This window comes from Scleropages formosus, chromosome 8, assembly GCF_900964775.1.
Source record: "Scleropages formosus chromosome 8, fSclFor1.1, whole genome shotgun sequence".
NCBI lineage: Eukaryota > Metazoa > Chordata > Actinopteri > Osteoglossiformes > Osteoglossidae > Scleropages > Scleropages formosus.
Genome location: NC_041813.1, coordinates 18960190 through 18976842, shown reverse-complemented (window position 1 = coordinate 18976842; position 16653 = coordinate 18960190). Strand labels below are relative to the sequence as shown.

General features: G+C 45.4%; 2 protein-coding genes across 6 annotated transcripts in view; one reads left to right on the top strand and one right to left on the bottom strand.

Annotated features, from left to right (window-relative positions):
* Positions 1-60: 60 nt before the first annotated feature.
* LOC108937287 (lipopolysaccharide-induced tumor necrosis factor-alpha factor homolog) lies at positions 61-4852 on the top strand. Its single transcript, XM_018757111.2, has 6 exons — positions 61-110; positions 1143-1291; positions 1429-1551; positions 1757-1843; positions 3240-3387; positions 3490-4852. Exons 2-6 carry the CDS (start codon positions 1144-1146, stop codon positions 3596-3598), a joined length of 615 nt encoding a protein of 204 aa, XP_018612627.1. The 5' UTR covers positions 61-110; position 1143; the 3' UTR covers positions 3599-4852.
* A 2201-nt stretch (positions 4853-7053) lies between these two features.
* mrtfbb (myocardin related transcription factor Bb) overlaps positions 7054-16653 on the bottom strand; it is a 38669-nt gene continuing 29069 nt past the window's right edge. For 3 of the 5 annotated variants that reach the window (XM_018757333.2, XM_018757335.2, XM_018757337.2), the window contains 9 exons: positions 16353-16496; positions 14080-14330; positions 13070-13289; positions 11842-12609; positions 11529-11666; positions 9536-9700; positions 9253-9384; positions 9082-9142; positions 7054-8534 (listed from right to left, as the gene is read on the bottom strand). In XM_018757333.2, coding sequence (XP_018612849.2) covers positions 8086-8534; positions 9082-9142; positions 9253-9384; positions 9536-9700; positions 11529-11666; positions 11842-12609; positions 13070-13289; positions 14080-14330; positions 16353-16496 — 2328 coding nt within the window. In that variant the 3' untranslated portion in view covers positions 7054-8085. The remainder of the gene's footprint in view (positions 8535-9081; positions 9143-9252; positions 9385-9535; positions 9701-11528; positions 11667-11841; positions 12610-13069; positions 13290-14079; positions 14331-16352; positions 16497-16653) is intronic. The other 2 variants (XM_018757334.2, XM_018757338.2) reach the window with 1 other exon arrangement.

Genomic DNA, 16653 nt, shown 5'->3' with positions numbered 1-16653 from the left:
CCTCTCCTTCCTAGATAGACCTGTTTCCTGCTCGCTGGGGCATTGTGTGGAGTTCTTAAATTAACCGTTCACATTTTCCGACTCACTACAGTCGCTGTCAACATTTACGGGTACATTATTGAACATCTTGACCACTTGGGAGTTCTGGATTCATAAGGGGAGTAACTTTGTTTTGGATAAGTTATTTCATGTTGCTAGTAGCTTAATGTGTCCTCAGAATAGTAGGCATTTGGCGTTGGGGCTACAAACAGATCTGCTATGGGTCTCTATTAGGATTTCCGTAAAACTGATGCTTAATCTAAATATGAAGTGAGACTGCTTGTGTTAGCTATTGATATCATATTACATATCGGTGAGTTTTCCTGCAGATGCATTTTCTGCTTGATGTTACAGAGAAAACTTCTTCGGCCAAGGGTCACAATCATTATTGTGAGCTGGTCCAAGGGTTCCATGTATAGCAAGCGGCATACAGTATTGACTCTTGCATGTCTAAATTGAGAACTTTTTTCTAATTGTATTTAATTTGAGTGTGGTGTGTTTTCAAGTGAGTAGCTAACTGTACAATCATTTGATTCAACAAAATTTAGAGTATTTATGACATGTAAAGTATATAGTACATACTATATATTTTGTAATTTTACAAATCTTTTTGCGGGTCACACTGGATGAAACCAAGGGGTAGCGTGTTGGACACCCCGTTACAGAACCTGAGATTATGACTGATATGTATACCTGACTTTTTCACAGGAAATGCTCTTTTTAAAGCTGAAGAGTTGCATCAGCTATTATTGTATGTCATTGCATGCACGCTAGAAATGTTGAAAACCTCGTTAGCTGTGTTATGCCGAGATTTCTTGTAGCCGCGGCAGAGCAGGACTGCTTGTTAACAAGCTTGAGCACTGTTTGGCATGTCCTCTGCTTTATGGAAACTTGCGTGATTGTCCAAACTGGGAAACGCAGACGAGCCTTACCTGATGTTTTGATGCTGGAGCGAGACCGAAAAAAGATCTTCGGTATCAAAATCCCGCTATGAAAAATCAGAAACAAGCAGCATTCCGAACACCAACTCTTGGTGATGCACGCTGTAACTTTCTGAGCGGGAAACGGTGGTACCTAACCTGGCCCTTGCTGCCGTCCTCCAGGATGTCGAGTCCCTCGGGCACAAGTGAGCTGGAAAAGATTGAAGAAGATCTGCGCCATGTGGCCGCTCAGATACAGCAGCTCAGAGACCGGCAGTCCATTCTGGAGATGCTGGAGGAGTTCAGGAAATCTAGCCCCCAGAGCATAAAAGGCACAGAGACACGGTCTAGTAGGCTGGGAACCCCTCTCTGTGTAGCTGGCGTCTATAAGACCCAAATGAATCCTGCTCAAACATGTGACATGTTGGGAGATGGTGCTCTCTGACTGTTGCTTGCTGTTCTTCCACAGCGGCAGCTGAGCAGCAGGCTGAGATGGAGAGCATTCAGAAGACCTTGAGGGAGCTGTTAGAGAAGCAGGAACAGCTGCAGAAGCAGAGCGATGGGACCCTCTTCCCAAAAACCAAACGGGAAGGTAAATCACTTGCAATGCACTAGCAGCTCTCACACTCCTTAGCCAGTGCGTCTGTCCTAGATGGCTCTTATGGATAGTTTATCCGTGCTCTCCAGTTTAAGCAGTTTGTGCAAGGGTGCTACAACATCACCCTTCGCTTAGACTTGTACCACTAACCTTTTAGTACCGTTCGCTCATTCGGTTGTCTACCCGTCTCTCTCCACAGAGATTCAAAGGATCATCAGCAAAGGCGGCGTGGCCGTCCTTCCTCCCCAGTACGGCTTCGATGTTGTGGCTCCACCACCTGTTCCTGGTGGGTCATAAATACGGATCCTGTGCTGAAACAGGAGTTTGGGAAGTGGCGTTTAGTGTGTGTTGAAACTGAAGAAACACATTGAGGATTTTAGAGGGAAAAAATAGCAAAAGTGTTTTGTTCCCCAGGTTAAACATGACAAACTACTGTAGAAAGTTATGGTGAGTTCTCAGCACAGATGTGAACTCTGCTCTAAATCCAGAATGCATTATGCACATTTCATCTCAGATGTGTGAATTGAATTGAAGACTTTATTGTCATTGTACTGCTGTGCAATACAACAAAATTATAGTGGTACTCCCTCAGTTCTTTAGACAACAATATAAAACACAAACAGTCAAGTATAAAAATAGAAAATTAGACAGTTTAAACAGATAATACAGTAAATAAATAACACACACACCACTTATTCCAAACGGGGTCGCGGCGAGCTGGATCCTAACCCGGCAACACAGGGTACAAGGCTGGAGAGGGATGTGACACCAGTCCGTCGCAGGGCACCCCAAGCGGGACTTGAACCCCAGACCCACCAGAGAGCAGGCACAGGCCAAACCCGCTGCACCACCATGCCCCCATACAATATATACAATGAAAATCAGGCAGTACTCAGCTGTTTCACAGCTCTGGGGAGGGAGCTCTTTTTCATTCTTGTGGTGTGTTTGTGAATTGTCCTCTATCGCCTTGCAGAGGGGAGCAGTTTAAAGAGGTGGTGTGCCGGGTGAGTGGGGTCCTTGATAATTTTGGAGGCTCTGCTCTGACATCTGGACAGATAAATGTCCTTGACTGCCAGTAGCTGTGTGCCAATAATGTTTTGAGCCGTCCTGATGACCCGTTGCAGAGCTTTCTGTTTTTCCCCTTGTGCAACTCGTGTACCGTGCTGTAATGCAGTCATATGAATGAATTTAGCTGATCTTCAGAGGCTACTAACCACTGCTGTAACTAATATGCTAACATATGCTTCAGCTAGCGTGATATATCCGCTATGTCTGATGTGCTAACATTTTATGGACATCATGCTAACATCTTATAGAGTTACTGCCTTTGGATCCAAAGGCTGCAGCTTTGATCCCCACCTCCGGCTGTAGTACCCTTGAGTAATACAGCTGTACAGAGAACAGTTGCAAGCTTACAATTATTTACTCATTTATACAGCTGGGTAATTTTACTGGAACAATTTAGGGTAAGTACCTTGCTTACAGGTACTTCAGCCAGAGGCAAGATTCAAATCTGTAACCTTTGGGTCCAAAGTGAGCAGCTCTAACCACTATGCTACCAGCTGTCCCATGTGATGGTTTGTCTTTTGCTTTATCTGTAATCTTGCAAATGCACTCAGTCACTATATTGGAAAAAATTGTATTATATTGTATTTGACCATGAAATTTTCTTGCACTGTTAGCTCCACAGATAATCACGGACTTAGAGAACCTGCCCGCTTGTCCCACACATACTGTGTGCCCCTCGTGCCAACAGTACATCATCACAGAGACAGTCTCCAGAGTGGGTGGAATAACCTGGATGGTTTGCATCATGTGCATTCTGATTGGGTATGTATTGGGCATATATCTCCTGCAGTGCATAGTAAATTCTGACATAGTGAAAAATCATGATAATACCTTGACCTCGGGTTTCAACCTGTTTCCCTCTAGGTGCGTCGCTGGCTGCTTTCTGCTCCCGTTTTGCATGAAGAGCTTCAAGGACACTGTGCACAGGTGCCCAAAGTGTCGTTCCGAGATCCACACCACCAGGAAGCTGTGAGCTGCTTTGCATGCAGTGCTCACGGACTCTCACTGTTGAAGGGCTTTCTGGGGACCCTACATGGACTTGCTGCCAGAATGGACTAATTTCACCATGAAGAGTGAATTCAACCTCAACCAATGGGATTCACACCCCCATCATGAAGAAGGGGAAGGCTGAGTGGGTGAACTGTGGAGAGGTGTAGAGCTACAGAAATTTTTCCTGTGACTTCCTAGGATAGCAGACCCCTTGAGCCATGTCTTCATTGGGTTTGCTCTTCTGCTGTGCTCATTATACTTTTCCTTGACCAATCCCAGGTTCAACCTCACCCTGGGAACCCGTATGTACACTTTAAACAATAATACAGCATTTTGGCCCATGACCAGAAGCTGCCAGATGACTGCTTTTCAACATCGAGAGTGTTCAGCTCTTCTCATGAAGTGTCTAAGAGTGGGCTGTGATTTCTGTTTAATTCATCACGTAGTTTCCCTCAGCTTTAGATGTTTCCGAAGCAGCAGAACAATATCCGCAGCAGTGCAGTCACGGTCCTTTATTACATTTATTAGCACAAGAAGGCTAAGATATATATAAAACTGTTTATCCATTTAAACCATCAACAAAAAATAGTTGATATGGTACATATGTATAAAAATATGCAATACATTTATATATGTATAAAAAATTATATACATAATGTGCAAAAAGATGGCATCACAACAATGTCTCAGAGGCTAACAAGGGGGTATAAATTTGTAAGAAGTTTCGATTGCACAGTGCAGCTCAGTGCTAGCCACTGCTCACATGAGCAATCTTTAAGGAGTGTTTGAAACACAGGAACAACATTTTGGGAAATGTGGTGCAAGACCAAAGACGGTGGACAGATATGGATTCTGAACACAGGCTGAAAGAATGAAAAAATGGATTAGGGTAAATGAGCTACTGGCGCACAGTGGAACCTGCCTTTGCAGTGACAGGAATGGCTCCTAGTGTGAACCCAAGAGGTTTCCCCTTGAGGGGTAATGGTAATGGTACAGATTTTGCACATATGGGCAAATAAATTCTAGTTCATCCTTGCATGACCAGACTAATGGGAAGAGGAAAGGTTTGTTCATGTGACTGACCTTACATTCCAAAGCATCATACATGTGATTTTTTTTCAAAATAATTTTGACATGAAAGTAATGTTATTATACGTAAATGAAATGTTTCAATGCAACATAATATGGCAAAAGACAAAGCAGCTGTATTATAATCAAATAATAAAATTAATAAATATTGTACAGTAAAATTTGTTCTATTTGACTAATAATTTTTTTAAAGTTTTCTTTTTGAAAATTCTGGAAAATATATTAAAAAAACAATATTGTGAGGTACAGGACTGTCTGGTTATTTCAATATCTAGTCACAGAGGTCTGGTCATGTACAGACAAACTATTTCAATGCATCCAGATCATTTTGCAACTGCACTCATTTAGTAATGTGACCAGTGGATATTTAATGTAGGCACAAGGAAACAGTGCTTGTCAGACCATGCTATTTGCCTGCCAAAAAAAAGCAGCACAGTTTTATGGTGTTTGTATTGTTTCATTAACTCTCATAAAAAGGCAGGTGGTGGCCAACAGGTTTGGCCTTGCGAGATGTGTCTCTGCCCTGCTATGAGTCAGAGTTGTCATCCTCCCCAAGAGATGCTGCAACTTCCTCGTTGCACTCACACATGTTATCTGTCTGGTGTCCCACTCATCTTGCCACGTGGGAAAGGAGGCCTTGGCCCTGCCAAAACATACGAAAATGCAACCGAAAAGGAGCGGGTGACAACCCAAAGGGTCACACAACCAAGCCGAATATGCCGCATAAGGCTCAAGTGCCACTGCATGAAGAAAAAATACAGGTGTTAAAGCTCTTTGGCAAAATCACTATTGTTTACTGGATTTGAAGTACAGACACCTCTACTTACGTAAATCCAAATTTATGTAAAAAAATTCTTGGCATACACATTATTTACGGCTAGTGCTTACACAAAACATCTGAAATACGTTAAGACCAAGTCGGAGTAGCCAGACAGGCCAGGAAGCTGCATCTTCCCAGTTCTCGCGTATTTTGAACCGTGAACACATCTCCTCTCCTTAGCGTAGTGCTTTTTTCACATATTTTTTACCCATTCCATTGTTCATGATGCCTGGTGGTAAACGTGCACTTGAAGGAAAACAGAAACCATCTTGCAAGCGTGCAGCAATCGATTTGGAGATGAAATTGAAAATAATAATTATATTGTTTAATTTTTTATACCCGTGTTTGCAACAAATGCCTAGGCTAGGCTAGCCTATATTGAGTGGTGGGGGAGGAGGGGGAATTTGACATACGTAACTTTCGACTTACATAAAGGGTTGAAGAATGGTCTATTTGCGTAAGTCGAGGGGTGTCTGTATATTATGAAAGATTTTCCTTCAAAATGTCGAACTTGGCCACCAGACCGCAATATAATGTTAATCAGGCTAAAAAAACAGAGCCACACTTCAGATAAGGTTGAGGCATTCATAGCTGATAATGGAACAAAATGAATTGTTTCATATAAAGGCATCTAGCGATACAGGACACTATTTCTTAAGAGTGAAGTTACTGTTAGCTGCACGGTCCTGTAATGCGGATAAGACCTAGTCCTCTTGCTCCTGCTGTAGCACAGAAGCAACATGCTGGCAGAGAGCCGTAATCTGCACCACTCAGGGTGGATTTGTTTTAATTCCCATTATTGTAGCTATACTTTATTTACTTATTGGACCGTTTTATCCAAATGGACTAAAATGCCTTAAAGCCATTTGCTGTTTATTCAGCTAGTTTGTTTTTTTTTACATGCAGTTCTGCTTCCATTTCCCCCACCTGGGGCTTGAGCCCACAAACTACAGATTTCTTGGCTTGCCTCCTAGCTCTGGCATATGTGAGGACATTCAATGTGAACAAGTCAGAGAGCAAATATGCAAACAAAGACAAACAGGGAGGTCCTGCTGACCTGGAGACCCAAATACTTCTGGGAGTTAACAAAGCAATGAGGAGTGAGTGTCTGTCGCAGATAAGGCACGATGCGGTCATTTGGAGCAACCCGGGACATCCTAGCACCCACACAAACAAACGCAACCTGACCTCTCTCGATCAGAAATGTGCAGCCAACAACCGACAGAGAGTGGAACAAAGGGGTTCAAATTCAGGTCAGTGTCTCTGTCTGGATGCCTAAATACCTCCGCAAAGACTTCTGTCTCTGGTCTCCCGAACGTACACATTTGACGTGGTGAGACAGAATGGAGAGGAAATACAAAACAGGCGCCCAGGAGAATGTAAAAGAAGTGTCTTCACTTCTACTGTAAAAGCTAAAGGAGTTTGCATGCCACTCAACACTCACCCTGCAGGGGGAACTTCTGAGCACACCTGAAAATGGGTTTGCAAGGAGATTTGGAAGTAGGGATTGCACTAGCAGTACTGTAACAAGGTACCTCCGACCTCTGAAACAGTCTTGGTGGGGAACAGTAAATCTTCTGGCATCTCATTACTGTTACCTACCCGGAGGAGGGGACTGATCCTGAGCCACAGTTGTAATAATGCCGACTTCCACCCCCCCCATCCCCCCATTCAATGTTGTGACCTGTAACACCTTCTGCCATCGTCCTGGTCCTGCAAAAATTAGAGACCGTACAGCAGCTGCAATCCGTCGTCGGGCTACACGTGCACGTTTGTCCAAGAGGTTCCCGCACTTGTGAAAACATATATAGAAAAAACATTCACATGTTGTCACCGCTCCAAGCTGGCTCTGTTACCACGCTCTCATCCCTGGGCAAGTCGAGATCCAAAAAGGCCGTGCGTGAATGAGCAATGAAAAACACAGTGTCTGCAAAAAGTGTTCAGTGCCCCAGCTTCCTGTAATTACACACTTTTCATAAAAAGACAGTAAAAAACAGTTTTATCATACAAATCCATTTAAAATAATTAAAATGCACAGCTGAGAGAAGGCCTATAGTTTGTTTTGTGTGTTACAGCAATGTGCCACTGACACGCTGAGCTAACATGCTGACCTTTGACCTGCTTGGCCTCTACCACCTGTCGTAGGACACGGAAAAGCAAAATCACCTCAGGATTTTTTCCGCTGGCCGATGACCAACCCAGAGGAGACGTGAGCTGTGCCAAGGCTTCACTGCATTAAGCAATCGGAGAAAGGCCAGTGTGACTTAAGCGAAAAATCAGGAGCCACCTCACCTTACGTGTCCCACGGACTATTTGGACAGCAGATGGTGCTCCTGCGCCAAGCAACTAGGAAATGCTTTTGCAGACGAATAAAAAAACGCCTGTGTCTTGGTTCAGCCTGTTCTACACAACGATTTAACAAACCAAGCCCAGACAGGATGTACATTTGGCACTGAGGTACGATAAGACACGGTCAGTCTGCAGTACCGGCAGGTTCTCTTTGGTCGCGGAGCGTGCTCTGCTCAGCTGCTCCTTCGTGAATCTATGGCCTTGTTTCCTGTTCAGCTCCAGTGAAGCTGGAGGTCATGGGCGTTGTCGAGGAGTTCCGAGGAGAAGACACCTCCCCCTGGGGGCACCTCCAGTGCCCCGAGAGACCCTGGGGGCACGGGAACTGTTAGGTCCAGCCAGTCCATGCTGTCCAGGCGGGTGTCTTGGAGGTCAAAGGTGGAGGTGGGAGGCGGCTCTGCAAAGTTCAGCTCCGAGGTCTCCATCGGGGATTCTGGTTGCTCCAGTAGGTCCTCCATCAAGCGCAACCCTGGTGACTCCGCAGCCTCCAGCAGGGCCTCCAGCTGTTGATCCGAGGCCAGCGCTGTAAGACGGGATGGAGGGGGTGCAGTCTGCACCTGAGCCGGGGGGCGAGACTGCGCGGTGGCGACAGGCAGCATCGTGATGTTGGCGGTTAGCATCTTAGTCGAGCAGGGTGGTTCCTCCTTAATGAAGGGTGAGATCTCTGTGTCGGAGGAAAAACTGTCAGAGCACAGGGTCTGCAGGGCTCTTCATCGTACATTCATATTTATTTATTTAGCAGACGCTTTTCTCCAAAGCAACCTCCAATGAACTCTATGTAGTCTTATCGGCTCACACAGATTATTCACCCAAGGGGGCTTGCACTGCTAGTACTGTACAGCACTCAGAATGGGTCACTCATCCATACATCAGTGGAACACACTCTCTGTGTCACTCACACACTATGGGCGAACCTGACCAGAATGCTTTTTGGACTGTGGGAGGAAACCCACGCAGACACGGAGAGAACATGCAAAGTCCACACAGACTGAGCAGGGATGGAACCCATGTCTCCTCCCACCACCCCGGCGCCGAGACAGCAGCTCTACTTGCTGTGTCACTGTGCCGTCATACAGCTAAAACAACAACTCAACTATTCAATCAGACAGACAGCTGCATTTGGAATGATGTTGTTTGAGACAGAAATGATAGGTTAGAGGAAGGGGCACCAACATGAAGGGCGAGCGAGGTGAGCGACAAGCTCTACACACCTCCACTTTCAATCAGTATATCAAACAGGTCATCCATCTGCTGGCTGGTGGCTGTGGGAACCTGCAGAGATTAATGCCGAAGAGAGAATGAGCACCTCGATGTCTCTAAGTCTGTGTGTGTGTGTGTGTGTGTGTGTGTGTGTGTGCGCGCGCGTGTGTGTGCAAGACCACCTGTACAGATGTCCGGAGTCCACGTGTCTGCCTGACGGCCTCCTCGTAACGGGGAGGGTCTTTGCTCTTGGGAGTGTGGCTGGTGAAAGCAGGAGGCGGGAGGTTGAAAGCTGGTTGGGAGGGGGAGGGAGGCTGAGGGAGGAAGAGATAGAAGTCTTAAGAACAGCACTCTCTATGGGTTGTTTTTACAAATGCAAATGCAAATTCACAATATATTCTCAACAAACTATCATATGTGGCTTGTTAGCACAATGTGGCTACTGTCCATCCCATCATACCATACCTTATTTGTGGTCCCATTGAGGAGTGTATGGCTGGGAGAAGCTCCTGGAGAATGGCGGTGTTCCGGGGGGCTGTTGCGGAAACCCTGGGGAACCTCTGTTCTGGACTGGCACCGGGTGGGGCTGTACTGGAACCCGGAGCTGGAAGTGGTGCACACTTGGAACTCCTGTGTGGGGAAGGGAAGCAGACAGCTGGAACGCGTTGACTTATCTATACGTGACTCATGCAGACCGATTACTGAGCTTGTTGGAGCGTGACTCCTCCTACACAAGGTCCTTTCTTGCTGTAAGCAGCACAAGTAGATGCTTAGGGCCCCAAAGCCATCAGGGGCCTCCTCATGGGGTTCCTTTTTCTTTCGCAGTTACATTCCCAATTGCCTTTTCGTGACAAAGCTTACTTCAGTACGTGGTTCGGGGAAAAGTTTCGAAGATTTTTGTCATTCAGAAACTGAAAAGAATCTCAGTTATTTTTTATGTATTGTACTTATTCAGAAGTTCAAAGGGTTCTTATTTATATTTTGTTATATCTATAATTTTGGATTTTAATTTTTTGTTATAGTTTTTTTTTAGTATTTATATTGTATTTGTATTGTATTTATTGGGAGGCGCGGTGGCGCAGTGGGTTGGACCACAGTGTTGCTCTCTGGTGGGTCTGGGGTTCGAGTCCCGCTTGGGGTGCCTTGCGATGGACTGGCGTCCCGTCCTGGGTGTGTCCCCTCCCCCTCTGGCCTTACGCCCTGTGTTACCGGGTAGGCTCTGGTTCCCCGTATGGGACAAGCGGTTCTGAAAATGTGTGTATTGTATTTATCTTATTGTTTATGAAATTATTTTACTGATCAAAATTAATGAATAGTATTTATTCATTTGGGGGGCTTAGTGCCGAAAAAATGTTCAGAAATGGGTATGTTCACTCATATTAATACTTTGTTGAGACAACTTCTGCTCTAATAAAAGCTTTAAGTCTTGTTGGGTAAAATGTACCGGCATTGCACACTATTTAGGGGTAATTCTGGTATAGTCCTGTAGGCACATTTTCCCCAGGATTTTCAGGATGGTTTCACTTGTTCCAGCATAAGGAGCTCATCGAGGGATTCGGCCAAGGATACACTTGATGTGACGAGCAGAGGAGCTCATCACCCAACCTGCTCTGCTGTTGTCTAGGCAACTCTGACACGAGCTGCCAGTTAGAGAGAGTGCAACAACAGGGTCGTGTTGATATGTATCACAGAGGTCACCTAGGACCCTTTGGTCTCTTGCTCTAAAATCCAAAGGAATAATAAAAGGCCCTTCTAATGATCGCTGCAGACACTGATCTAACACAAATACTTACGAGTCCTCTTGTTTAAAACCCGCCGTTGCGCAGGAATTAAAGAGAATCTGGCAGAGGACTCTGTTTATCTTAGTGTCTGGTCTTTGGGGTCATGCATCTTAGAGTGTGTGAAAATATGTTGACATAACCACTAACAGCATGTTTATAACGCGGCGTAGGCAATCCATCAACTCAGAATACGAGCAAAACATTGTCAGAATCTTCTCTCGGTTTTATCAACATGAGGGGACCAGTTTGTTCGCGACTTTCTCAAATAAATATGGCAATTCTGGAACAACTGTGCTGATCCGACAGGGCCTCAGCCTGAGAGGTGATGCCTTTGGGGTTGACGTGGGTGGCATGGAGGCACAGCAAGTAGCGCCGCTGTCTCACAGTGCCTGGGTGGTGCGAGAGGATGTGGGTTCGATCCCCACTCAGTCTGTGTGGAGTCTGCGTGGGTTTCCTCTGGGTGCTCTGGTTTCCTCCCACAGTCCAAAGACATGGTTCACCCATAGTGTATGAGTGACAATGTGTTCTACTGATGTATGATTGAATGACCCATTGTAAGTAGCAGTGTAAGTTACCTTGGTGAATAAGGTGTGTGGGCTGATAACACTACAGAGAGTTCATTCGAAGTTGCTTTGGAGAAAAGCGTCTGCTCAGTAAATAAATGCGAATGTACTCACCTGAGCCACGTGATGGGTCTGGCCAGGTGGCTGCTGGGCTGTCAATGTTTCACTGTTCTGAAGCTGGAGGTGGGGAGAAGACGGCTGGATGAGGGCTGGGTTTGCCGAAGAGATGCCAGCTTGGAGGACTGGTTGAGCCTGTGTGTTAGAAAAAAAAAGTTTTATTTAGTTGAGACACTCATTTCACAAAACAGAAAGCAAGGCCATTCCAAAAGCAAACTGCCACCACCTGCTGCCAGCCACCAATTTATTTAGTTACATCTTTGCAGTAATGCTAATGCTAACACTGAAGCTAATGGCTTAGGATCGGTACCTGCAGACTGATGCTGTTGGAAGACAGCTGGATGGTGCTGCTGCTGGCTGGTAGGGAGACGGGCAGTAGGATCTGTGTGCCAGACTGGGTGGCCAGCAGTGCCTGGGGAGGCCTGAGGACTTGCGCCACCTGCTGTGAAGTGATGAAAAATTGTGGTAATGTGGCCGACTGGGATGCAGGTGGCGAAGGGTGAAGGGGCTCCTCTAGTTTGATCCCCATAGGGCGGGCAGGGCTGCCCTGGGGCTGGGCAGGGCTTCCCTGGGGCTGGGCAGAGCAGCTCGAAGAATTCCTGTTCTCCTCTTTGATGGCAGGGGGTGGGCTACCCTCGGGCAGCAGTGACACCCCCTGCTGGGTCCTCTTCTCCATCTCCAGCTGCATCTTCAGCTCCTCGACCAGTCGCTGCTCCTCCTCCAGCTTGCGCATTAACTCTGCAATTTGACGCTCTTTTTCATGGAGACGCCGGTCCTTCTCGGAGAGCCTATGCTCTCCGCAGGCTGAATCATCCCCCAGGACTAGTGGGTTTCTGAAAGGGCTTTCGCATGAACGGTCTGCCATCCCCACCTCTTCGGCGCTGACATTGGAGAGCTCAGAAGGTCCTGGGGACACGGGGGGTGTAGTGTTCATACTTTCCGATGCCCTCTGGTGGGTGTCTGTGGTGGCTGCGGGAATTGTGCTCTCCTGGTACGGTCTCAGTCGTTCAATTAAGTCCATCTTGGTGCCCGACACAGGAAGACCCCTTGACTTCAGCTCCGATTTCAGGTCTGCCACCTGGAAAAGAGAAAAGTTTCTAAAACCACAGCCACTTTCCGGTCTCTCTGGCACCCCCTTTTCCGTGGTAGGTCAGCAATGCAGCATTTCAGGCACGGTGGCACAGCGAGTAGCGCTGCTGTCTCACAGCGCCTGGGTGGTGCGAGAGAACGTGGGTTCGATCCCTGCTCAGTCTGTGTGCAGTTTGCATGTTCTCCCTGTGTCTGCGTGGGTTTCCTCTGGGTGCTCTGGTTTCCTCCCACAGTCCAAAGACATGGTTCACCCATAGTGTGTGAGTGACGATGTGTTCTACTGATGTATGATTGAGTGACCCATTGTAAGTAGTGTATCTAGCAGTGTAGTCACCTTGGTGAATAAGGTGTGTGGGCTAGTAACACTACATAGTATCCATTGTAAGTTGCTCTGGACAAAAGCATCTGCTGAGTGAATAAATGTAAATGTAAGCAGACTTGAGAGTCACCTTCAGTTCATCCAGGTTGCCCAGGATGGGACCAGGTTTGCGACCTGGCAGAGTCTGGTTGGGATGGGATGGAGTTGCTGATGGCAGAGACACCACAATGGAGGTGGGCTGATTGCTTTGACTGCTCACGGCTGCACTGTTGCTATTAGCCTGCCCGTTCAGCCCTGCCCTGCAGAGGACATGTGAGCGTTTGATTTTGGGGAGAGGGACTTCCTCAACTCTGTATGGAACAAAGAAGGTAGAGAAAAAAACTACCAGATGCCAACAATGGATATGAAAGGAGCAGATACACTAAATGGCACACCAACCACGCAAAGACTCCGCTTGACCTCAGTGAGCCATGTTCTGCATTAATTCTGAATTTATGAGAATAACTGAAATTCCCAGTGGAGATTTTATATGGATGCCAGTAATCTTATTGAATTATTGCTTTTGTTACACTGAAGTAGTATGGTCTTTTACTTATTTTAATATTAATGGAACATTCACAAGGTTTGTAGAATTTTTATAGAAAAAACATTTTGAACTGAACATCTATTCCTTTACACCTGAACACTATGTTTGATTTTTATACCAGCATGTAAAGCCTTAAATTGGAGAGCTCTGACCTGAATGTGAATTTACTTTCAAATTTTAAACATGCACATTATGGTTTTGTTTTATATTGTAATGTAAATATGAATGAATATTGTTAATAAATAAAGAAAAAACTCCATGCAAGCTCCGAACACTGTGTGTGACAACACCTGTGTTTCTGACAGCTTTATGCACAATGGGTTATTCACGTATAATTATATTATGATGACTAATGCACATCTGCTCCATCAGTCTCTATGCAGATGGTAACCACTATGGTTCTCATCCATCCTGTCTCACAGGCGCAATATTAAGTATGTAACAAAGTGTACTTGAGTGAAGTCACACAGTCCTTAACTGCAATATAATATCAGGGGCAACAAGGGTTTGTGTAGAGGCGGAGTCAGGCTGGGGGCGGGGCCATGGTGACATACTTTGTTGAGGCTGGCGGTGGGATGGTCTGGTAGTTGTAGTGCTGCTGCTGTTGACTGAGGATCTGCAGCTGTAGGAATAGCTGCTGCTGCTGCAGGAGACGTGCGTAGGAAGAATCCATGGGCGCTTCGCTTGCCTCTTGCTTCTGATCCGGTGGGATGTACTGGTGGTACTTGAGTTTCTTCACGCGCGGCTTGACCTCTTTGCTTCTCTTGCTGCGGTTCTTGTCGCCAGGTAATTTTGGCTGACTTTGCTGTAACAGACAAAAGTTATTTCAATGCTACATCCTCCTTCTAAGTTCTGGGTAGAACAGCATTGTTCTTCCTGGACTATACCCAGAACCTTTCACAATTTAAAACTCCACACTTATGAACCCTATTGGGACCAGAAGTTTGTTCTTAACTTGATTTGTTCATAAATTCAACCAATACATCACAACGAATAACAAAAATACAGATGTCCCTTGATTTACTCACATTTTAGGTTCTTTTAAAACATCAGATAAAGCAACAATAAATTAAGTTTACTGTAAGACTTTTAGTTCATTGAATTTTCATCAAGCACTCATTCTATATAGGGGTACTGTGATCCAAAGTATATCTTGGAAAGATAGAGCATAAGGCAGGAATGCAGCGGATGGAATGTAAGTATGTCATCGGACTTTTATTGTATTATTCTTTATAACTAGAAACTAAATGTGGAACATTTGTCAGCATCTGGCCATTTTCAGTTTGCTTATTACCTACACAATGCACAACAGTAATAGAGATGTACCTTGATTTATTCACAGGATAGTTTCTACAGAAGTCTTGCATGTAAGTATAGTAAATAAAAAGAGACTTTGAGCCACATAAAAAATAACTCTAAAAACTGAAAATACACACACACACACACACACACACACACACACACACACACACACACACACACACTGGCTGAAACCACTTGTCCCACGAGGGGTTGCGGCGAGCCGGAGCCAAGCCCGGCAGCACAGGGCGTAGGGCTTGAGGGGACACACCCAGGGCGGGATGCCAGTCTGTCGCAAGGCACCCCAAGTGGGACTCGAACCCCAGACCTGCCAGAGGGTAGTACCTGGCCAAGCCCCCCAAAACTGAAAATAAGAATATCTAAAAAAAAAAAAAAAAAAAAAGCTGACTGATGACTCATTTATCCTATAAACATGTGGAGTGTTGGTCTTTTTCTTATTAGGTAGCTGGTAGAGTAATGGTTAGAACTGCTGTCTTTGAACCCAAAAGTCACAACTTTGAGTCTCACAGCCAGCTGTAATACCCTTAAGCATGGTATTTACCCTAAAATTGCTCCAGTAAAAATTACCCAGCTGTATAAATGGGTAAATAATTGAAAGTAGCTTAATACTGCAAGCCATGTTTTCTCAGCAACAATTTTTTGAAGCGAAAAGATAATAAAATACAAGTAAAAATAAACAGGTTTTTTAAAATGTTTTAAAATTCGTAACTTTAATATTCTTAAGCTGAAGACCCAGTACAATTCTTATGCTAATGGATATTTAGTTACCTAGGAGGTACCTTTACTCAAAGGAATCTGCACTGGTTACAAATGAACCTACAATGACAAGAGCCTTGAAGAAGCACAAAACCACAGCCCTGCCCTGTTAATCACACGTTCAGGTCTCAGATGCCAGCTGTCCGCCAGTGGATCAGTGCTCCAGCAGCTGGGACTAAGACACACTGTGGCCGTTATGCTTGACTGGCATCTCAAAACACTGCCATATCTCTAGAGCCAGTAGAGGAACTCTCTAACACTGAGCCGTTTTAGTGTCAGCAGCTGAATAGGTAGGAAATGTTTTCATTGTGTGCTCCAAAGGGTCAGGATGTAGGAACAGGGAGTTCCAGAAAGCGCTATGACACCGCGAGTCATGTATGCAGTTCCAGGAGGTTGTCCGTTTGAAGCTGAACAGATGTTGCGGTGCTGTATCATGCTGGCACTCTCTGAACAATGTGCTTGAACCCTAGATCACACCTCCTCTAGGCTTCATACAAAACAAAGGAAGGAACACATCCTGAAGGGGGGTGGCAAAGATCTCAGCCAGATAGGACATCATTTTCAACGGTTAAATACTACCTCTAAGGAACAGAAATTCTATTGGAGATCAGGAGAATGGAACCACCTCTGTATCTTTACAAAGGAATGTAAATGGAATAAATCAGAACAGTAAAGTCACCAGAAGTACGCAGCAGTAAACTGTCAGACCAAGAGCAGTGCAAGTTGCATTAATCGATAGGTATGGCTTTACCTTGATTAAAGTAGGCCCAGGCTTGGAAGGCGGGGCTGTGGTGTTGATCGGCTGAGGAGTGGTTGTCACTTGGCTTACTGGCTGCTCATTGGCGGAAACCTGCTTCGCGTGGTCCGGGGCAGGCTGGGAGGCAGGCGGGTGGTACTGCGGTATAAAAAGAAGCATTTACATTAATTTATTTAGCAGTTGCTTCACTCCAAAGCCACATATAATGTTGAAACTGCAAGATTACATTTACTCATTTAGCTGACGCTTATCTCCAAAGCAACTTACAACGCTAGGTTACAATTATTTACCCATT

Excerpts from the sequence above, each read along its gene's own strand:
- LOC108937287 (XM_018757111.2), top strand. The coding sequence starts at position 1,144 with ATGTCGAGTCCCTCGGGCACAAGTGAGCTGGAAAAGATTGAAGAAGAT. Across the intron at positions 1,552-1,756 it reads CCCAAAAACCAAACGGGAAG|AGATTCAAAGGATCATCAGC; the intron begins GTAAATCACTTG and ends CTCTCTCCACAG. Across the intron at positions 3,388-3,489 it reads ATCATGTGCATTCTGATTGG|GTGCGTCGCTGGCTGCTTTC; the intron begins GTATGTATTGGG and ends GTTTCCCTCTAG.